General features: G+C 44.9%; 1 protein-coding gene across 1 annotated transcript in view; it reads left to right on the forward strand.

The window, feature by feature from the left end:
* Positions 1 to 24042, forward strand: part of ZBTB41 (zinc finger and BTB domain containing 41) — an 82145-nt gene that overhangs the window by 48394 nt on the left and 9709 nt on the right. The window contains exons 8-9 of the mRNA XM_068240056.1: positions 15820 to 15926; positions 18337 to 18442. Coding sequence (XP_068096157.1) covers positions 15820 to 15926; positions 18337 to 18442 — 213 coding nt within the window. The remainder of the gene's footprint in view (positions 1 to 15819; positions 15927 to 18336; positions 18443 to 24042) is intronic.

Consider the following 24042-nt stretch of genomic DNA (forward strand, 5'->3'; position numbering starts at 1 on the left):
CGGGGGGGCTCCTCAAAGCCCCCCTCCGCAGCGATATTGTGCGCTCCCTCCCCTTACCTCCCTCTCTCTTCCCCTGTGTGAGGCGCAGGACGGAAATCCGTCCTGCGCCGGATAGGATGGGCTTCAGCCTATCAAATGACGGCGATCCCCGGCCAATCAGAGGCCGGGGATCGCCGATCTCCGATCACGGCGCTGCTGCGTAGCAGCGCCGTATTGATGTAAACAGCGGGGATTTCTTCCCCGCGTGTTTACATTACGTGTGCGAGCCGCGATCGGCGGCTCGCACGCTGTTCACGGAGACAGCCTCCGTGAACTAGCATGGAAAGGCCGTTAGTGGGAAACCACTAACGACCCGCCGACGCCTATCGGCGTTAGGCGGTCGTTAAGATCAGTGGGAATAAGAGGAAAAAACATTTTTTCAAAAAGACCTTATAGTTTTTGAGAAAATCGATTTTTAAGTTTCAAGGGCAAAAATGTCTTTTAAATGCAGAAAATGTCAGTTTTTTTTGCACAGATAACAATAGTGTATTATTTTCATAGATTCCCCCAAGTGGGAAGAGTTTTACTTACTTCGTTCTGAGTGTGGGAAATTATAAAAAAAACCGACGTGGGGTCCCCCCTCCCAGACCCCTTTAACCCCTTGTCCCCCATGCAGGCTGGGATAGCCAGAATGCGGAGCACCGGCCGCGTGGAGCTTCGCACCCTGACTATACCAGCCCGCATGGTCCATGGATTGGGGGGTCTCGGAAGGGGGGGGGCAGCCAAGCTTTCCCCTCTCCCTCCGAGCCCTTGTCCAATCCAAGGACAAGGGGCTCTTCTCCACCTCCGATTGGCGGTGGAGGTGGAGGCCGCGATTTCCTGGGGGGGTTCATGGTGGAATCTGGGAGTCCCCTTTAAAAAGGGGTCCCCCAGATGCCCACCCCCCCGTCCAGGAGAAATGAGTATAGAGGTACTTGTACCCCTTACCCATTTCCTTTAAGAGTTAAAAGTAAATAAACACACAAACACTTAGAAAAAGTATTTTAATTGAACAAAAAACATAACCACGAAAAAAGTCCTTTAATATTCTTAATTAACCATTAATACTTACCTGTCCCTTTAAATAAATGATCCCTCACAATATCCTCGGAAATGTTCTATCAGTTACAATGTAACAAAGTTATTACAATGTAACAACTTTGTTACATTGTAACTACGCCGCACCCGACGTCACTCGCCGCTCAGCCGCCGCAGCCCGCATCAGGGCTGTGGAGTCGGAGTCGTGGAGTCGGGCAATTTTGGGTGCCTGGAGTCGGAGTCGGGAAAAAATGCACCGACTCCGACTCCTAATGAATTTGTAACTGTAATTAAAATAGAAAATATGATAAAATGTTCTATTTCTCAGATAATGGTCATTAAAAATAATGTATATATACAGTATATATACAGTAATAGCTGTGCTTAGTCCACAAAAATGAAATAAACCAATCAAAATTAGTTACTTGTGCTGCTTCAATAAAGCAGTCCCCGTATTTTTAAGGTCAGATATACATATCTGATTGTGACTGTATATATGATGTGTACACAGGAATCTCTTATATATACTAAATAACATCTATGCTGTAAGAATAAAGCCTGATGTGTAGCCGTGTCACTAATAGAGATGGTCAACGAGATGGAAATAATTCTGCATTGATGCTGATTTATGCAAATGTATGCACTCCCTTTGCTGATGAAATCAAATAATTTGATATGTTATTAACCACCCTGGCGTTCTGATTAAATCGCCAGGGTGGCTGCGGGAGGGTTTTTTTTAAATAAAAAAAAAACTATTTCATGCAGCCAACTGAAAGTTGGCTGCATGAAAGCCCACTAGAGGGCGCTCCGGAGGCGATCTTCCGATCGCCTCCGGCGCCCAGAATAAACAAGGAAGGCCGCAATGAGCGGCCTTCCTTGTTTTGCTTACATCGTCGCCATAGCGACGAGCGGAGTGACGTCATCGACGTCAGCCGACGTCCTGACGTCAGCCGCCTCCGATCCAGCCCTTAGCGCTGGCCGGAACTTTTTGTTCCGGCTACGCTGGGCTCAGGCGGCTGGGGGGACCCTCTTTCGCCGCTGCTCGCGGCGAATCGCCGCAGAGCGGCGGCGATCAGGCAGCACACGCGGCTGGCAAAGTGCCGGCTGCGTGTGCTGCTTTTTATTTCATTAAAATCGGCCCAGCAGGGCCTGAGCGGCAGCCGCTGGCGGTGTTGGACGAGCTGAGCTCGTCCAGACCGCTCAGCTGGTTAAAATTTGGTTTGGTGACTACAAATTAAAGGGTAACTGAGACGGATGAAAAGTAAACTTTTATACATACCTGGGGCTTCCTCCAGCCCCCTTCAGGCTAATCAGTCCCTCACTGTCCTCCACCACCCGGATCTTCTGCTATGAGTCCTGGTAATTCAGCCAGTCAGCGCTGTCCGGCCGCATGCCGCTCCCACAGTCAGGAACATTCTGCACCTGCGCAATAGTGCTGCAAAGGTGTAGTATGCTCCTGGCGGCGGAGTGTGTGCATGCGCACTACGCCTGACTGGCTCAAGTACCTGGACTCATAGCAGAAGATCCAGGTGGTGGAGGAGGACAACGAGGGACTGATTATCCTGAAGGCGGCTGGAGGAAGCCCCAGGTTTGTATAAAACTTTAATTTCATCTGTCTCAGGTTTACTTTGTTACACAGTAGTACTATACTCTACATATGCACTCCCCACAGAGCTGCAGGGAATCCACTGAGAATGCTGTGCACATTGAACACAGAGGTGTTGTCTGTTTACAATCTCCTCATTCCCCTGCAGAGTACCTGCACATCATTCTTACATGCAACCACACTTACATTGCCTAGGGCCTGATAGATGTTCTTTGTTCCGGTTTGTACCTTTTACAAGTACTCTTACCAAGGACTAGTTTTAGTCTAAAGGGAATAAATATAGTAGTCTACATATCCTTCTCACTTCAGTTGTCTTGTAAAATTCCTAAGCGTTGGCAGTTAAGAGACGAATTTCATGTTACATACTTTTATTCAACAAAATTGTAATATGCAAATTAGAGGAGTCGGAGTCGTGGAGTCGGAGTCGGTGGAATCCTAAACTGAGGAGTCGGAGTCGGTGGATTTTTGGACCGACTCCACAGCCCTGGCCCGCATACACTTACGCGTCCGTGCAGGACGCTAAGTCCCCGCTGGCCCCAGCTGTCCACCCCGCCCACATCTGTCACCCACATGTGGGTGACATGTGGGAGAGGCGGGGAGGGCAGCGGAGCCGGCGGGGACTTAGCATCCTGCACGGACCCGACAGAGCTCTGAGCTATATAGCTCAGAGCTCTCTAAGCATCTTTGTATTTAGGCTCCAAGGAGTCCCATTGGTCCTTAGCAGACCAATGGGGTTCCTTCAAATCAGAAGGAACCCCATTGGTCTGCTAAGGACCAATGGGGCTCCTTGGAGCCCAAATACAAAGATGCTTAGAGAGCTCTGAGCTATATAGCTCAGAGCTCTGTCGGGTCCGTGCAGCACGGACGCGTATGCGGCGGCTGAGCGGCGAGTGGCGTCGGGTGCGGCGTAGTTACAATGTGTGTGTTTATTTACTTTTAACTCTTAAAGGAAATGGGTAAGGGGTACAAGTACCTCTATACTCATTTCTCCTGGGAGGGGGGTGGGCATCTGGGGGACCCCTTTTTAAAGGGGACTCCCAGATTCCACCATGAACCCCCCCCCCAGGAAATCGCGGCCTCCACCTCCACCGCCCATCGGAGGTGGAGAAGAGCCCCTTGTCCTTGGATTGGACAAGGGCTCGGAGGGGGAGGGGAAAGCTTGGCTGCCCCTCCCCTTCCGAGACCCCCCAATCCATGGACCATGCGGGCTGGTATAGTCGGGGTGCGGAGCCCCACGCGGCTGGTGCTCCGCATTCTGGCTATCCCAGCCTGCATGGGGGACAAGGGGTTAAAGAGGTCTGGGAGGGGGGACCCCACGTTGTTTTTTTTTTATATTTCCCACACTCAGAACGAAGTAAGTAAAACTCTTCCCACTTGGGGGAATCTATGAAAATAATACACTATTGTTATCTGTGCAAAAAAAACTGACATTTTCCGCATTTAAAAGACATTTTTGCCCTTGAAACTTAAAAATCGATTTTCTCAAAAACTATAAGATCTTTTTGAAAAAAAAAATTTCCTCTTATTCCCACTGATCCCCTTAATATACCCTAGGAATTTGGTGTTCCTAAACTTTAAGCAGGCTTTGCTATTAACCGTTAAAGTCGGCGGGTTTTTAACTGTATACATTTTTACTTTGAAACTTTAACATCGATTTTCTCAAAAACTATAAGGTCTTTTTGAAAAAAAAAAATGTCTCTTATTCCTCCTGATCTCCTTAATATGTTCTCCAAATTTGAGGCTCTTAGCATTTAAGGGGGCTTTGCTATTAACCCTTAAAGTCGTCGGCTACCTAACATTAATCCATGCGTCAACTTTTCTGCATGGGAGCATGGCCATACGCAATAATTTCGTAATACCCACAGTAATGCGAAAATTACGCGAAAAATTACGCTTACGCAAAATTTCGCGAAATCCTTCTTCATTACGATTATGTACTTACGGCCATAATCGTAATTACACTAATTACGCGAAATTTCGCGAAATCGTAATTACGTCATTACGCTCATCTCTAGATACAGGCACAAAAATCATAATTGTATCTTACCAAATGTTGGTTCATAGGTAAAGTCAAATCGCAATCTGCAAAAATCGTAAGTATCCATGAAATCTCGAGTAGGTCTGTATATACTAAAAAGTACTAGAGCCCAATCACCATAGGAAACACTGTTGTGGCAATATGAATTTAAGGAAATGTGTCCTATACAAAGCAGTATGAAATTAAGGAAATGTGTCCTATACAAAGCAAGATATCACCCAGATACAGAAATCAAATATAAGTGATCCCAATCTATATTGTAAACAGCACAGTGCCGCATATTAGAAATCCACAGAGCATGTGGATATACAAGGTGAAGAGATATCCGCTGAGCAAGTGTATATCAGCTCTATATAGATCTGGACCTCACAAAACAGTTTGTGAGGGCAGTCTATACACCATCATATAACACACATTGTCCAACAGCACTAAAGAGATGAATACAAATAAGTCCCAATCACCAATTACATATATAGAGTGACCCTCAAGTTGTAAGGTTATAGTGGTTAAACAAGCAGGAGATATATACATATACCTCATGCAGTGACTCCATGATATAATCATATAAATACCTGTAAGGAACAGTAGATCTGTTCTCCTAAACGAAACCCTGGACGCTGAAGCGCATCCATGGAAGATAGGTAACACCCAAAGTGCATCCTCGTGCCCATAAAAAAGAAGAGTGTCCAATCAGGAGGAACGTATGGCAGGGAGGGCGGGACATGGCTAGAGCATGCCGCTGTGGCCCGCACGCCAGGCGAAGTGGAACGCAGGCGGAAGCAGGTCACTTCTGTCCGGAAGTGTCGTACCGCGTGACGTAGCCAGTACGCATGCGCGTCCGCATATACGCACATAGCGCACTAGGCTGACCTGCGCATTAGAGATGACACATCTCCTCTGCACAGGCATGTTACATTCTGTTGGCACGTACCAAAAGGCCCGCAGAGCGCCATCTACTGTCCTCTAAGAAGAAGACACCCATAGAGAATGGGAATAGGGGCTGAATACAGTGATAAATATTAATAAAAAGCACAACATAGGTTTTTGTGCCACTAGGACCGAAATCTAATACTTATAAATATTATAAGAGTAAATATATACAGATAAAGCAGTGAGTATAATAAACTATTAAGGGATACCCCCAAAAAAAGGGAACCTACTATATCATGTACAAATAGATAAAGCCTGTCCCTGCAGCACACATATACCGTACATAATAAACAAGTCACATTATATTATGATATTTTTTATATTACATGGACACAACTGTATTGCGACTAATTTAACTCTATCCCCCGATACTATCTGGACCGGGGATTTTACAAGAACATTTTGTATGATACAAAGTCGTTAAGGCCAGGGTGTTCTCCGGCCGCAAATTTCCATATCCACCTCGCTTCTATTTGATAGAGTTTTTTGTCTATGTTTCCTCCTCTGATATTCGGATGTACTCTATCTAGAACTGCAAATTTAATATATTTTTTATTCCCACCATGAGCTTCTATAAGGTGTTTGGCAATCGCCGATTTCTCACCTTTCTTACCGGTGTCATAAAGGTGCTCATACATCCTTTCCCTAAATTCTCTTTTTGTTTTACCAATATAGAATGCATTGCATTTGCACACAGCTATATATACAACAGCTGTGGTGCCACAGTTCGCATAATGTCTCAATTTAATCGTCATATCTCTGGTTTTAAGTTCTACGTTATGGCCTCTATAGATGTATTGACAATATGGGCACCCACCACATCCATATGTACCCCTGACTTTGCAGGTATCCCCACGAGAGCTACCCTGGTAATGACTGTTGGTAATCTGAGTACCTATTGTTTTAGATCTTCTAAACACAAGTCGGGGGTATTTAGGTACTGATTTGCACAGAGTTTTATCCTGTCTCAACACCGGCCAGAATTTATTGAGGACCTGCCTTATAATTTGATGTTCCCCACAATAGGTAGTGACCATGGATAGAGAAAAATCCTCGTTGTCTTCTCCCCTAATTTGTTTCTTTTTTCCTTTATTCCTGTATAGCAGTGTCTTTCTATCCTGGGCCAAAGTTCTGTTGTATGCTTTTTTTGAGGCTTTTTTTAGAGTACCCTCTCTGGAGGAGTCTAATGTGGATCTGTTTGGCCTCTGTTTGAAAGCTAGTCATATCAGTACAATTCCTTCTTATTCTCAAGTACTGAGAGTAGGGGATGCTATTAATAGTATTCATGGGATGTGCACTATCTGCCCTAAGAATAGAGTTAGTAGCTGTGGGCTTACGGTACAAAGTTGTAGATAATGTACCGTTCTCTTGCTTTAAAAGTAGTTATGGAAGATATCATCAACAATACTAAAAAAACTAAAAGTATGTCCAATCTGCATCCCCTAGAAAGTTAAGCTCTAGAAGAAATTAAAAATATGAAACACCTTACAATCAAATCATCTGACAAAGGTGGGAATTTAGTTATTATGACTAACGACCACTACGAGGGTACTCTAAAAAAAAGCATACAACAGAACTTTGGCCCAGGATAGAAAGACATTGCTATACGGGAATAAAGGAAAAATGAAACAAATTAGGGGAGAAGACAACGAGGATTTTTCTCTATCCATGGTCACTACCTATTGTGGGAAACATCAAATTATAAGGCAGGCCCTCAATATATTCTGGCCGGTGTTGAGACAGGATAAAACTCTGTGCAAATCAGTACCTAAATACCCCCGACTTGTGTTTAGAAGATCTAAAACAATAGGTACTCAGATTACCAACAGTCATTACCAGGGTAGCTCTCGTGGGGATACCTGCAAAGTCAGGGGTACATATGGATGTGGTGGGTGCCCATATTGTCAATACATCTATAGAGGCCATAACGTAGAACTTAAATCCAGAGATACGACAATTAAATTGAGACATTATGCGAACTGTGGCACCACAGCTGTTGTATCTATAGCTGTGTGCAAATGTAATGCATTCTATATTGGTAAAACAAAAAGAGAATTTAGGGAAAGGATGTATGAGCACCTTTATGACACCGGTAAGAAAGGTGAGAAATCGGCGATTGCCAAACACCTTATAGAAGCTCATGGTGGGAATAAAAAATATATTAAATTTGCAGTTCTAGATAGAGTACATCCGAATATCAGAGGAGGAAACATAGACAAAAAACTCTATCAAATAGAAGCGAGGTGGATATGGAAATTTGCGGCCGGAGAACACCCTGGCCTTAACGACTTTGTATCATACAAAATGTTCTTGTAAAATCCCCGGTCCAGATAGTATCGGGGGATAGAGTTAAATTAGTCGCAATACAGTTGTGTCCATGTAATATAAAAAAATATCATAATATAATGTGACTTGTTTATTATGTACGGTATATGTGTGCTGCGGGGACAAGCTTTATCTATTTGTACATGCTATAGTAGGTTCCCTTTTTTTTGGGGTATCCCTTAATAGTTTATTATACTCACTGCTTTATCTGTATATATTTACTCTTATAATATTTATAAGTATTAGATTTCGGTCCTAGTGGCACAAAAACCTATGTTGTGCTTTTTATTAATATTTATCACTGTATTCAGCCCCTATTCCCATTCTCTATGGGTGTCTTCTTCTTAGAGGACAGTAGATGGCGCTCTGCGGGCCTTTTGGTACGTGCCAACAGAATGTAACATGCCTGTGCAGAGGAGATGTGTCATCTCTAATGCGCAGGTCAGCCTAGTGCGCTATGTGCGTATATGCGGACGCGCATGCGTACTGGCTACGTCACGCGGTACGACACTTCCGGACAGAAGTGACCTGCTTCCGCCTGCGTTCCACTTCGCCTGGCGTGCGGGCCACAGCGGCATGCTCTAGCCATGTCCCGCCCTCCCTGCCATACGTTCCTCCTGATTGGACACTCTTCTTTTTTTATGGGCACGAGGATGCACTTTGGGTGTTACCTATCTTCCATGGATGCGCTTCAGCGCCCAGGGTTTCGTTTAGGAGAACAGATCTACTGTTCCTTACAGGTATTTATATGATTATATCATGGAGTCACTGCATGAGGTATATGGGTATCTCCTGCTTGTTTAACCACTATAACCTTACAACTTGAGGGTCACTCTATATATGTAATTGGTGATTGGGACTTATTTGTATTCATCTCTTTAGTGCTGTTGGACAATGTGTGTTATATGATGGTGTATAGACTGCCCTCACAAACTGTTTTGTGAGGTCCAGATCTATATAGAGCTGATATACACTTGCTCAGCGGATATCTCTTCACCTTGTATATCCACATGCTCTGTGGATTTCTAATATGCGGCGGCACTGTGCTGTTTACAATATAGATTGGGATCACTTATATTTGGTTTCTGTATCTGGGTGATATCTTGCTTTGTATAGGACACATTTCCTTAATTTCATACTGCTTTGTATAGGACACATTTCCTTAAATTCATATTGCCACAACAGTGTTTCCTATGGTGATTGGGCTCTAGTACTTTTTAGTATATACAGACCTACTCGAGATTTCATGGATACTTACGATTTTTGCAGATTACGTTTTGACTTTACCTATGAATCTACAAGTGGTAAGATACAATTATATTTTTTTTGTGCCTGTATCCTGACCCACACATATAACCATGGCTGGTGTGTAATTGATTGTACAATTGATATTATATGTGCATTTTTTAACAGATATGTGTATGTACTGGGTGCCTCTGAGGAAGCGGTCTTTGGCCGTGAAACACGTGTCAGGCAGTCCTTTGTTTTGATGTGGAGTCCTGTATGTGGTTCTTGTGGTACCTGTCTGCAATCTAGAAGAAATTTGAACACTGAAGAAAAAACGTTGATTGTTCATTTACCGTATTTTTCGGACTATAAGACGCACTTTTTCTCCCCCAAAAGTAGGGGGGGAAAAGTCAGTGCGTCTTATAGTCCGAATGTACAGACCAGTTTGTCCCCCATTCCCCGGTGTCTGACTCCACCATTCCTGTGTGCAGTTTTCCACCCATGTGTGCAGAGTCCCGTGTCCCTATGCGCAGCGTCCCAATGTCCGATGTCACTCCCATGTGCATTGTCCCCTTTCTCTGTCCTGATTCGGAAGTCCCTGCATCTGATGTACCACTACGTCCGGGGTCCGTGTATCCGATGTCCGCCAGCGTCTGATGTCCCCCTACATCCGGGGTCTGTGTATCTGATGTCCCCATGTCCGGTGTCCATGCATCCCCATCCCTGCGTTTCGTGTCGCCGTGTCATGCATACCATGGTTTCTCCTCAGACTTCGACTCGAGCATCTCAGATGATGGAAGTAGCCATGGACCAATCAGGCGGGGGGCGCTGCCCCAGACCGCCAATGGCAGCTCTCACTTCTCCTGCATGCTTCTTCTTACAGGGCCCGGTAGTCCCGCGGGCGGGATCATTCGGGCCAATCAAAGCACGATGTGGGCGGAGCTTCACCCGGCGCCTGTACTCGGCACAGATTTCCACGCGGATTTAGCAAGCAACCCGCCGCTAACCTAGTGCTGCCAGCCTCTTCCACGCTGTTTCAGGGCTGCATGTGGTGGGTAGCAGCTGATGGCGAATTGACTGTTCTTGCCGGCAGAAGCAGTGAGCCCTGTAATTTGCGGTCTGGGGGCAGCGCCCCCCACCTGATTGGATGATGGCTACTTATCAACCTGAGGAGTCGGAAGATAAGCTATGGTATGCAGGACACAGGGGGACGCTAAATGCAGGGATGGGGACACACAGGAAGACACCACACACAGGCATGTGACACGGGGCACACACAGGCATGTGACATATGGGGGACACCACACACATGGATGGGACATTGTAAACATGGATGGGACACAAAGGTACACAGCACACCTGCATGTGACACAAGGGGGACACCACACACATGGATGGGACACAGGGGGACACCACACACAAGGATGGGACACTACACACAGGGACAGGGCACAGGGGGACACTGCACACATGGATGGGACACAGAGGTACACTGCACACATGGATGGGACGCAGGGGGACACCACACACAAGGATGGGACACTACACACAGGGACAGGGCACAGGGGGACACTGCACACATGGATGGGACACAGGGGGACACCACACACAAGGATGGGACACTACACACAGGGACAGGGCACTGGGGGACACTGCACACATGGATGGGACACAGAGGGACACTGCACACATGGATGGGACACAGAGGGACACTGCACACATGGGTGGGACACTACACACAGAGACAGGGCACAGAGGGACACTGCGCACAAGAATGGGACACAGCACACATAGGTGGGACACTACACACAGGGACAGGGCACAGGGGGGCACTGCACACATGGATGGGACACAGAGGGACACTGAACACAAGAATGGGACACAGGGGGACACTGCACACATGGATGGGACACAGGGGGACACCGCGCACGTGGATAGGACACCACACACAGGGAGGGGACACAGTAGGGCACTGCACACAGGGATGTGACACCGCACACAGGGACGGGCAAACGGACATGGACACAGGGGAACACCAGAGGACACGGAGACAGAGGATGACACGGGGGACAACAGAGGACAAGGGGGCAGAGGAGGACACATGAGGCACAAGAGAAACATAATTGGAGGTGGAGGGCCATAAGATGTCCCTGTACTATGGACGCACCAGGTTTAGTATTTTTTTTTGCCTGTTTTTTGTCCTCTAAACCCAGGTGCGTCTTATAGTCCAGAGCGTCTTGTAGTCCGAAAAATACGGTAAAACCCCGTTATATTGCATGTGTATTGTATAATACAAATGAAGTAGTTATACACAAAAAAATAACTCATTACCTCCCACACTCCCCATTTTTTTTTTTTTTTGTAATAACATTTTTTTTTTAAATTTACAATAAAAAAAAAATACATAGTTACCTTAGGGACTGAACTTTTTAAATATTTGTCAGGAGGGTACAACACTGTTACTTTATAAACTATGGGCTTGTAATTAGGGATGGACGCAAAACTGAAAAAAATGCACCTTTATTTCCAAGTAAAATATTGGCGCCAAACATTGTGATAGGGACATAATTTAAACGGTTTTATAACCGGGACAAAAGGGAAAATACATTTCATGGGTTTTAATTACAGTAGCATGCATTATTTAAAAACTATAATGGCCGAAAACTGAAAAATAATTTTTTCCCACATTTTTCCTATTTTCCCATTAAAACACATTTAGAATAAAATAATTCTTGGCATAATGTCCCACCTAAAGAAAGCCTAATTGGTGGCGGAAAAAACAAGATATAGTTCATTTCATTGTGATAAGTAATGATAAAGTTATAGACAAATGAATGGAAGGAGCGCGGAAAGGTGAAAATTGCTCTGGTGGTCAGGGGGTAAAACCCCTCAGTGGTGAAGTGGTTAAGTATCCATTTCCGTTTGTTTTTACAGTTTTTTTTTTTTTTTTTTTAACCTCCCTGCCGGTAATCCCAAGCTGAGCTCAGGCTGAGATTTACTTACCCAGAGCGATAAAACCGCAACGAGCTGGCTTTTTCTTGTTCCCGCGCGCAATCGGCGCTGCCAGCGAGACCCAGGCCTCTCCCACTGGCCGCCGGGATCCTTCTTCCGGGTATCCCCGGTGGCCAATCAGGACGGCCGAGCGGCGGTTTGCGGTGGTGCATTGTGCCGTCAGGCGGCGTGACATCATCGGGGGGTGGGCAAAAAATTAAAGTGGACCCAACACCCTACCTGATTGCCCATCTCTGTATATATATGTACCTGCCGCCTGCACCGACCTCTGCCTCGATATTGACTACTCTCTGCCTGCACCAATCCTCTGCCTGGATTTTGACTACTCTCTGCCTGCCTTGTTTGTACAGTTACACAATTTAAGTTTATTCATAAATGTAATTCAAAAATGTTGTGTTCTGGTCTTTAATTTTTATGCAGAATGTCTACTGGGCTTTTATTCTGATATATTTTGGTGAGTTATGACTTAAAGGACTTACGAGGTGAAATCTTAAAAAAAGTCAAATACCTGTATGCTCATTTAAAGAGAATCTGTATTGTTAAAATCGCACAAAAGTAAACATACCAGTGCGTTAGGGGACATCTCCTATTCCCCTCTGTCACAATTTTGCCGCTCCCCGCCGCATTAAAAGTGGTTAAAAACAGTTTTAAAAAGTTTGTTTATAAACAAACAAAATGGCCACCAAAACAGGAAGTAGGTTGATGTACAGTATGTCCACACATAGAAAATACATCCATACACAAGCAGGCTGTATACAGCCTTCCTTTTGAATCTCAAGAGATCATTTGTGTGTTTCTTTCCCCCCTGAGGGGGGAGCGCATAGCAGAACCACAACACTGAAGAACTTGGCAGCCTTCCAGACACAGGCTGACAAGTCTGACAAGGGAAAGATACATTGATTTATTACAGAGACTGTGATAGTACAAAGTGCTGCAGTAAGCCAGAACACATTAGAATAGCTTTTGGAACTTGTAGGATGATAAAAAACAGGATGCAATTTTTGTTACGGAGTCTCTTTAAGGCACGGAGGACGCTGTCCGCACCCTCCGTGCCGTTCCGCCGGGTCCCCTGCGCTCAATAGCCCCCCGGCCGGGTCCCGACCGCTCGGCCCGGGTCGGGCTCTCTTGGCTGCACAAAGATGGCCGCATGAGCCGGCCGCGGCTAAGCAGACTGCGCAGCCGCTGCTGGCTCATGCGGCTGCGCAGCTCTAGGGCCAACCCCCCGAGCTGCGCAGCCGCACTCACGGCTAAGCGGACTGCGCAGCCGCGGCCGGCTCATGCGGCCATCTTTGTGCAGCCAAGAGAGCCCGGGCCGAGCGGTCGGGACCCGGCCGGGGGGCTATTGAGCGCAGGGGACCCGGTGGAACGGCACGGAGGGCGCGGACGGCGTCCTCCGTGCCTTAAATGAGCATACAGGTATTTGACTTTTTTAAAGATTTCACCTCGTAAGTCCTTTAAGAATTGGAGGCCTAAAATTCTCCAAAAAAATGTACCGCTTTTGACTCATAATTCCGGACAGAAATGCACCACCAGTGAGGTTAATTTTACCCTGGGCTACCCTTCTCTATAATTGTTACTTTTAATAATTTTCTGTATATATTAATTATTTATATTGCATTTATAATAAAAATTCATTAATTCATTTTGTCTCAGCTGCAACCCTGCCTTCAATCAGACAGAAAGAATTCTAGCCTTTCTGAAGATCCGCTACCCTGAAGTATTGTATTGAAAGCTAAAGTAGTGTTCTTGCCATTTTTTTGTTTGCAGATTTAGAATAGTTAGAGCAGTTTTCCCTTTTTCCGGAAAAGGGATGGTTGCAGCCCGTTTTCTAAAATATTGTGTAAGTAACGTATTTCTGTAGCTCGCAAGCTCCCTTCTAGCCTGTCTGCTGCCCAATTCCAGTGGTTTCAGCTCATTCATTGCATCCTCGAGGTCGGATGGTCTGTGTGCTGAAATAGATTGGAAGGCATTGAGCGGTCTGGCCACCAGGGGGCGGGTGACACCAAGAATTTATTGCAGTATATCATACTTGCTTTGGATTTGTGAGTGTGCAGACTTTAATCAATGTTATTGCTTTGCAATATAAACCTTTGCGGCAAATCTTGTTTGGCTGCCCAGTGCAGCCAAATGAGCAGGTGGTAGGGAGCAGTTATATATATTTGTTCCGAATGGCTTATTCTCTTCCTACACCCGCGGCTCTGAACTTCCAACAGGTCTTCCAGGTCCCAATCATATCCAATCACATGATATGACACCCAGCTATATTTGTCATTCAAACCTGGTGTCGCAGACCCTACCCCACAAAGAAGCGCGTGCGTAGCTGAGCTTCAGGAGTGGATGAATGACAACTGGGCAAAAGTGAGGTTCTTGTTGAAGCTCCAGTCTCAGCCAACACCACTAAGGATAGGGAGCTCAGACCTGAACAACTCAGACTTTGTGCGCAGTCCGGGTATACTGATTGATGGGGAATTAAACTTTAGGAATCAAATCTCAACAGTTTTGAAACATTCCTTCTTTCACCTAAGGAAAATTGCAAGGATTAAACACCTCAAGCAGATTTTCCAACCCTAGTTCATGCCTTCATCACATCACGGCTGGACTATTGCAATGTTCTCCATTCAGGCCTTACAAACAAAAGACCTGCACCGTCGGCAATTAGTACAGAAGGCTGCTGCAAAGCTGTTAACAAGCCAACCCTGTTATTGCCACATAACACCAACCCTTCGCTCACTCCACTGGCTACCGATAAAATGGAGAATTCTGTTTAAGATTGGCTTATTGACATGCAAATTCTTGCACAATCTGGGCCTTGGATACCTGAAGGACTTCTTGCAACTGCAGCACACACCCCACAATCTCAGATCAAAAGGCTTTAATAACTTGGTCACCCCCAGAGTCCACCTCAAAACCTTTGGAGACAGATTCTTCTGACATGCTGCCCCAACACTTTGGCACTCCCTGCCGCACCCTATCAGGACATCTCCATCCCTGGAAGCATGAAGTCCAAACTGAAAACCCAGCTGTTTAGTCTGGCGTTTATGAACACCTGACTGCTTCCTATGTAACACATTCCAGCCTGCAAATCTGTATTGATCTGAGTCATATCTATGCGCTTTGAATCATATCAGAGAAAAGTGCTTTACAAATATTATTGCATTGAATGGGATCCAAGAGACTGTTTAAGGGTTACAGTGCCACCTGGTGGTTTAAAAGGGGTGATGGAAGACACTCTTCCATCACCTTTTTCCATCACTCCTCTTCCAACACCAGGTGGCGCTGTATTGACATGGTCTCCTGTATCCTGATCACCTCATATTCTTTTATTTAGACCCAGAGTGGGTCATTCAGCTCTGCATGAATGATTGCAAGCTGTGCCAACTAAGCAGCTTTATAATAAAGCATACTGTTTTAGTGCAGCTATTTAATTGGGATCTCATTATTTAGTTTCAGGATTTGCATGAACTCTAGATTGTATTTGACAAAATATTTATGGAGTACATCAGTGTTCATAGATATGCATTTACTGCTGTATACACTACATATTATACTGACATATTATAATACATATTATACTGACATACTGAAAAGCTGAACTGTTACCGTTTATATTATTATGTTGTATTAGATTACATCTGCGTGTTCATCATGATGACAAGCGTTACGAGTGTGATGAATGTGGGAAGGCCTTTATACGGCATGATCACCTTACCAAGCACAAAAAGATACATTCTGGTAAGTTGGGGAGGGGGGGTTGTTTTTCATTTTATAAGCACCGACATATATTTTTTCCATATCATTGAAGCTGATGCAGCCATTACATGGATTACAACATTTATAAACTAGCATGGTTGAAAAGTGTAGAGCTGCTGGAAAGCCTCACCATGTGGGCCCTCACTGAATAAAAGCATTGGGATTCCATCCTGCATTCTTCCTACAATTATGGCATGATCACTGGTTTGTTGACAAGGTTTTGGACAAAGCCTTAAAGGGACCCTGAGCGGTGGCAAAAAAAGAAAACTGAACTTACCTGGGGCTTCCTCCATGCCATCGTAGCCTGCGAGGTCCCCCGGCATCCTCCTGGCCCCTTTCACGGCCCCTCTGGGAGCTCCGGTAATGAGACGACTTCGAAGACGCACATGCTTGCCCCCGCCGTGCACCTGTTGCATCAACACGCTGGTGGTCATAAGAGTTTTGCACATGCACGATCCTCTAGACTGAACCGCAAATGCACGGGACTCTTACGGCGACCAGAGTGATTATGTGACGGGTGCACAAATTCACCCGAAGTCGCCGCATTACCGGAGCTGCCAGTGGGACTGCGGAAGGGGGCAGTAGGATGCCGGGGGACCTCACAGGCTATGGTGGGATGGAGGAAGCCCCAGGTAAGTCCAGTTTTCTTTTTTTTTTTTGCCACCACTCAATTAAACTTTTTGCCACCACTTCAATTCACAGACAACAAGTCCTTTCTGCAATGTTGTTCTGAGGTCAAGCTGCCCCATGACCTCACAGGACAAAATATGGCGTATAACAGCTGTACTTGCAGGCATCTTTTGATACCTGTTCTTACACAGCAGGGTTGTTTTACTAGTGTAAGCCTGACAGCTTAAAGAGACACTGAAGCGAAAAAAAAATGATGATATTATGATTTGTATGTGTAGTACAGCTAAGAAAAAAAACATTAAGATCAGATACATCAGTCTAACTGTTTCCAGTACAGGAAGAGTTGAGAAACTCCAGTTGTTATCTCTATGCAAAAAAGCTATTAAGCTCTCCGACTAACTTAAGGCCCATACACACGTCGGATTTGCGCGAACGACGGGTCGTTTGAACGTTCCGTCGTTCGCACGTTTCCGCATGAAATCCGGCGTGTGTACAGACTATCGTTCGGGAGATAAGACTGGTTACCAACGATCCGCCGGGCGGATCGCTGGTAACCAGTCTTATCTCCCGAACGATAGTCTGTACACACGCCGGATTTCATGCGGAAACGTGCGAACGACGGAACGTTCAAACGACCCGTCGTTCGCGCAAATCCGACGTGTGTATGGGCCTTTAGTCGTGGAGAGGGCTGTTATCTGACTTTTATTATCTCAACTGTAATTGAACTGTTTACTTTTCCTCTGCTAGAGGAGAGTTCATTACTTCACAGACTGCTCTGAAAGACTCATTTTGAATGCTGAGTGTTGTGTAATCTGCACATATTATAGAGTGATGCAATGTTAGAAAAAACACTATATACCTGAAAATAAAAATATGAGAATATTTTCTTTGCTGCTAATCTTCTAGTAATTATTCATAGTACACAACCAATTCATTATATCATATGTTTTTTTTCACTTCAGTGTCTCTTTAAGCTAAACTTAAATCTATAGTACATTTTTCAAATAATCGTAAAGCTTCTTTCTTAGTACAAGCTGATTCACCTCTTGCATCTCTCATATTTCTCATCAGCACCTGAATCAAGTCCCTCTTCTGCAACAGAACTATCCACCATTAAATTTGAAAACGCAATCCTGGTACTCTGGACTGGTTCTGTCTCTCTCATGATTTTGTAAAGGACAACTGACCTGGGAGAGATATGGATGCTGCCTTATTTTTAAACCATACCAGTTGCCTGGCAATCCTGCTGATCCTCTGCCTTTTAGTCATAGACCCTGAACAAGCATGCAGAACAGATATTTGACTTCACTTTCTGCACGTTTCAGGTGTGTGATTCAGACACTACTGGTGCATGAAAGATTAGCAGGATGCCCAGCGTCTGGTATTGTTTGTGCCCACCTTATCTTTCCCTCATCAACAAAGAGCACACCTGCAGTATATCCATTGTGCATGAACTGAGGAGCCCAATTAGACACCTCCCCCACTTCTCAATGCTGTTGCCTACTCCTCCATTACATTTGCCCTTACCATTGAGTATGAACCTAGAGCTCGGGGTAGGAGGGCAAGGTATCAATTAGGGGCAGAGGATGCAGGTGGAAAACCATTTTCCTCCTTTATCTCCTGCTCCTATTATATAACTATGCTTGGTTTGGATAACAGATTTTTTTTTTTATATAACCTTTAACAATTTATTAATAGAGTTTATTATGAAATGTATTCAATACATGGCTTAAGGAGTTATTATTAAATTGTCCATTTCAAGGTGAAAAGGCTCATCAGTGTGAAGAATGTGGAAAATGTTTTGGGCGCCGTGACCACCTGAGTGTGCATTACAAGAGCGTTCACTTAGGAGAGAAGGTTTGGCAGAAGTAAGTGTGCCTCAGCTCAAGGATGAGAAAATTATCAACCATCTATGGAAAAATATTTCTATATGAAAATGAGATCTTATACTGTATGGATAGTGTGTTTTGCCTTCCTAAAACAGAAGGTATCTGTGATAATTCAGCTTTGTGGTTATCCACAATGCACAGCTACTGAATATGCAAACTAATTTTCAATAACAAATTATTAACTATTGCATACTCAGTAGTGGTGTATTGTGGGTAACCAGAGGTGTTCACTTAAAGCTGAATTATCGCACATAACTACTGTTTAAAGAAAGTCTGAAGCGAGAATAAATCTCGCTTGAGACCTCATAAATAGCAGGGGCATGTGTGCCCCGGCTAAACCGCCGCTATCCCGCGGCTTAACGGGGGACCCTGATCCCCCAAATCCCCTCGGTGCAGCGGGGAAGCGCTTCCTGGTTGGGGCAGGGCTAAGCACCGCAGCCCTGCCCCACACGCGTCTGTCAGCGCGTATCTCCGCCTCTCCCCCGCCCCTCTCAGTCTTCCTTCACTGAGAGGGGCGGGGGAGAGGCGGCGATGCGCCGCTGATAGACGCGACTGGATGCAGGGCTGCGGCGGTTAGCCCTGCCTCCAGGAGCGACCAAGTCTGCGACCAAGTGTTGCAGTGGGGGGTTTGGGGGTGAAGGGACCCCCGTTTAGCGTCGCGATAGCGGCGGTTTAGCAGGGGCACACGTGACCCTGCTAACTTTAAACTCTGAAGCGAGATTTATTCTCGCTTCAGAGTCTCTTTAAGAAGGCAAAACACATTAAGCATTGTTTTTTAGTACGAGAGCTTTTCAGTCTCTTTTAGTCCCCTATAATTCCCTAGTGGTTTTGGGTTACCACGAGCAGCTTGGTTACTGTTATACTGTATGGTTGTGTCATCTTTGATGGAAGGTACACCTTGGCCTTGCAATAGGGCATGCAGAGGTTGTGACCACACCATGAGCCGCATGGGGCCTTCCTCCAGTTTTTTACATTAACTCCTTATTGGTGTGATTACTATCTGTACAGTGCTGGCATGTGGGCCCAGTGTAAAATTTGCAAGGCCGTATTACAGAGTGCTGGCACTTAAATCTTTTAATGCTGGAAGGACTTCAATAATATATAGCAGACCTGTGCTCCATGGTAATACAGCAGACATCCAAACCAACCATGAGGAGAAAGGAGACCGGGCACCAGATCTATGGGTCACATTTTATTGACGTGGTAGATAAGCCAGTGCAAGTGTACAATACAGCAGACATCCCAACCAATCATGAGGAGAAGTAAGACCGGGTACCAGATTATTAACGAGGTAGATAAGCCAGTACAAGCATACAATACAGCAGACATCCAAACCAATCATGAGGAGAAGGAAGACTGCGTACAAGGTCTATGCTACACGTTTTATTGGAGTATTGGATAAGACATTACACGTATGCAAATAAAGGGTTACAAGATTGGCTGATCTTGTAACCCTCTTTTGCAAGCTTGTACTAAGTTTAAAGAGAATCTGTACTCTAAAATTCTTACAATAAAAAGCATACCATTCTATTCATTATGTTCTCCTGGGCCCCTCTGTGCTGTTTCTGCCACTCCCTGCTGCAATTCTGGCTTGTAATTGCCATTTTTATGCAGTGTTTACAAACAAAAGACATAGCAAGTGATAGGCTTGGAGGAGCTCAGTGTGTGAGTTATACAGAGTGTGCAGGGAGCCTGGATAGGGTGTGTATAGCTTCTATCCAATCACAGCAGCACAGCACATTCCAGCCTGACTGCTTCAGCCCGACAGACCCGACAGAGGAGAGAAGATTAGATCATATAACAGAGATAATACAGCCACTGTGCAACTATGAAAGGCTGCAGTTAGACAGAGCACATTAGAACAGGTATAGGAACTTATAGGATAGAAGAAATAAGGATGAACATTTTGTTACAGAGTCTCTTTAACTGTCATTGCTGTAGAGGTGATGTATAGATCTGGTACTCGGTCTACACACTCCTCATGGCCAATGTAAAATTTGCACTGGAACCCACATCTGTAGTGATGCCAATGGGATACACAGTACCTTAATGAACATGCATGTTAAAGCAAACCTAAACCAAAAACAAGCATTTAAAGGGAATCTGAAGTGAAAATAAACTTATGATATAATAATTTGTATGTGTAGTACAGCTAAGAAATAAAACAGAGATATGAGTCTCATGTTGTTTCCAGTACAGAAAGAGTTAAGAAACTCCAGTTGTTATCTATGCAAAAGAGCTTTACTGAGCTCTCCGACTTTCAAAGTTGCAGAGAGCTCTGTCTTCTGAAGATAATTATCTCCACTGTCTGTCACTGTATTTTGTTGTTTTTCTGCTCTGTAAAATCATTTAGAATGCTGAGTGTAATGTGCAAACTGCTAATATTAGAGAATGATGCAATGTTATAAAAAAAAAAGCTATAATACTGAAAATAAAATGAGACTTTTCTTTGCTACTAATGTTCTATTAATTAACCGTACTACACAACTAACTCATTATATCATAATTTTTTTCCGCTTCAGTGTCACTTTAATGCAGTGGTAATATAAAATATTATCAGTATATCCTGAAATTGTTTTACTATTACTCCCAATTCTCTATATTCAAGTCTCTGTGTCTCTGCTTCTATGCTGATTTGCAGACCCTTAGCCCTGCAGGTTCCTGAGGTACATTTGTGCAGGGCTCAGGATATAGTGATAATATATGCTATGGTCCCAGAGATATTCAGACTTGAATGCAGCCAGTGAGAGGGTTGCATTTCGGCACCATTAACTAATTGGAGATCTGCATTGACCCCACACTGGGATTTGTACAATACATGGCCGTGCTGGTGGGAGGGCAAATACATAACAATTCTTCCCTGTTTTTTTATCAGCATGAAATAGGGGTTTCCCGAACTGGGACAGAGGCGGAGGAAAATCACAAATTTGTAGGCCTAAACCATGGAAAAAAACAAACTTTTTATTTGGCTTTACATTTTAGGAGCTATGATTCAATTCGCTGTAAAAATCGGTTCAGGTCTGGTTTAATGGCACGGCATGTACAAGGTCATGCAGTTGAGGAGTGCAGAGAGGTTCTTTGTCTTACAGACCTTTTGGCAACCTCACCGGGCATTACATTGTAGAAACAAAGCACTGATGTTAGTACTACTAGATCAGGGGTGCCCACATTTTTCAGCTCGCGAGCTACTTTAAAAACTATCAAGTAGAAGAACCGCACACCAGAGAGTGTAGATGCTGGTGCTAGGATTCCATAGCTGCTTAGTATAATTCTTCAAAAAGAGGAGTCCGCACACAGGCTTACCAGGACAATGTGCATTTATTGTCCCATCACTCACTTGCAATCAATGTCCGACCTGCAAGGCCGACAATTGTTTTGGGGCCACTAAGGGTCCCCTTTGTCAAGGCATGTCTTTCTACTACTTTAAAAACTGCCATGTCCACAAGATGTATCACCCTCTCTCCCCAACCCCCCCCCCCCCCTCCCCTGCGTATGCTTCCTGGAGAAAGGGTGTGTGTGTGTATGCTGCGAGGGGCAGCATACACACACACACACCCTTTCTCCCCGAAGCCTACACAGTATTAGGTGATGAAATGTGGAAACTCATTAGGAGAAAGTGAAACTTGGTTCATCTTATCCCAAGTAGAATTTTTCTCCCCTTAACCCATAGTGGACAATTGCATCTGTGACACATCTCAGATACCTACTCTAATAAAGTATGTGCTTAAAACTTTGGGAGAGAGCTCAGAGGACACGAGCAGCTGGGAATTAATCGCACCGACCGAGGAGAGCTGAGCTCGGCTAGTCTCCCCCTCCCAGGCAGCCTGGAGGGAGGAGACTCTGTGTAAGTCTCACAGCCTGAAGGGGAGAAAACCTGTCTCCTCATTTGCTCCTCTCCCCTTCAGCTGCGCCTCTCCTTTCTTCTCCCTGATGCTGCTATGGCAGCAAAATCTGACAGCTGCGGGTGCCGAATTTGACAGGACGCGGCCGTGATCTACTCAACAGGTGAACGCGATCGACCTATTGGGCACCCCTGTACTAGATAATACTTGTTCTCTGTAGTTGCATAGTAACGATAAAAAAAAACACACACAGACCATCCTGAACCTGCACATATCCCAGTTGATCCAGAGGAAGGCGGAAAACCTTACAAGGCCTGGGCCAATTAGCCAAAAAGTCTTTAAAGGGCCACTTAAAGCGGATCCGAGATGAAAAACTAACTATAACAAGTAACTTGTCTATATATCTTATCTAAAGTTTAGATAGTTTACACAGCAAATCTAGCTGCATACAGCTTCAACAGTTTAAGATGATTTATTCCTGTGATACAATGAGAGCAGCCATGTTCTGTTTGTCATTATTACTCAGGTAATCTGCAACTGCATCTCCACCCCTCAGCCTGTGAACAATTCACTCCCCCCTCCCCTCTGCCTCTGAAATCTCTGGCCAGTAACCTCCTCCTCCTCCTGCTCAGACTGAGCTCCCATAAGCCCTTGCTACATGGGTCTGAGTGCCTTGGCGTTTTGGAGAAGCTGTGGGCGAGGCTTGTTTAGTTTATAGGGAATTAGGGTATTAAAACGAAAAAAGAAAAAAAAATTTGGCTTGAGGAATGCCCTATAAACTATATGTAAGGAAACCATTATGCAATGAATAAAAGTTCATCTCGGATCCACTTTAAGTCAGGAATAAAGAAATCAGCTTTACTTGCCTGGGGCTTCTACCAGCCCCCTGCAGCCGTCCCATGCCCATATAGTCACTCACGAAGCCTCTGGTCCTCTGCTGCCACCTAGTTTTGTTTTCGCTGACAGGCCCTGACACGCGTATCCTTCTTTATGTTCCCCTCCTCAATAGCGTCCGGTCCTGCACAGCCGCAGGATGCTATTGCAGACAGGAATGCAAAGAAAAATACATGTTGTCGGGCCTGTCAGCGAAAATTAAACTAGCTGGGGGGGGGGCCCGGAGACTCCGTGAGTGACTGCGAGGGCACGGGATGGCTGAAGGGGGCTACTAGAAAAGTAAAACTGATTTTTGTATTCCTGGCTTAAGTGTCCCTTTAAATATTAATAAATCTCAGAGTCAGAATTATTGGCATGTGGCTCAATTGCATTGGCCCCCTACACCCAGCACAAATAAAAACTCCATGTTTTGTCAATGCTACATTTGTGCTGCATTAAGATTTTTTTCTCCAGACAATGACATTACCCAGCCCCTCTAAATCAGCACATGGACATGATACTGGTATGGTTGGGATGGGAAGTGTCACATTTGAGCCCATTTGTGTTGCAATAATCCTTATTTGCACAGTATATAAAGTCTTTGTGAAGGTCAAAGTTTCACCCAGCCACGCACTGTGGTAGGGGGCTGAGTAACTTTATAGAGGAGCGGTCAGTCATACTGTCTCAGAAAAAACCCCCACATATAAGTAGATAAATACTGCTCTACTTGCATAACATATGTATTGCACTGTCCACGTTTTGATTTTAGTGATATTTATATAGTAAAAAAAGAGAACATCCTTCTTAGCAGTTTCCATTTTAACTGTGGCTATTTTGAAGCCAATCCTGATGTCATTTCCTCCC

This window comes from Hyperolius riggenbachi, chromosome 6 (assembly GCF_040937935.1).
Source record: "Hyperolius riggenbachi isolate aHypRig1 chromosome 6, aHypRig1.pri, whole genome shotgun sequence".
NCBI lineage: Eukaryota > Metazoa > Chordata > Amphibia > Anura > Hyperoliidae > Hyperolius > Hyperolius riggenbachi.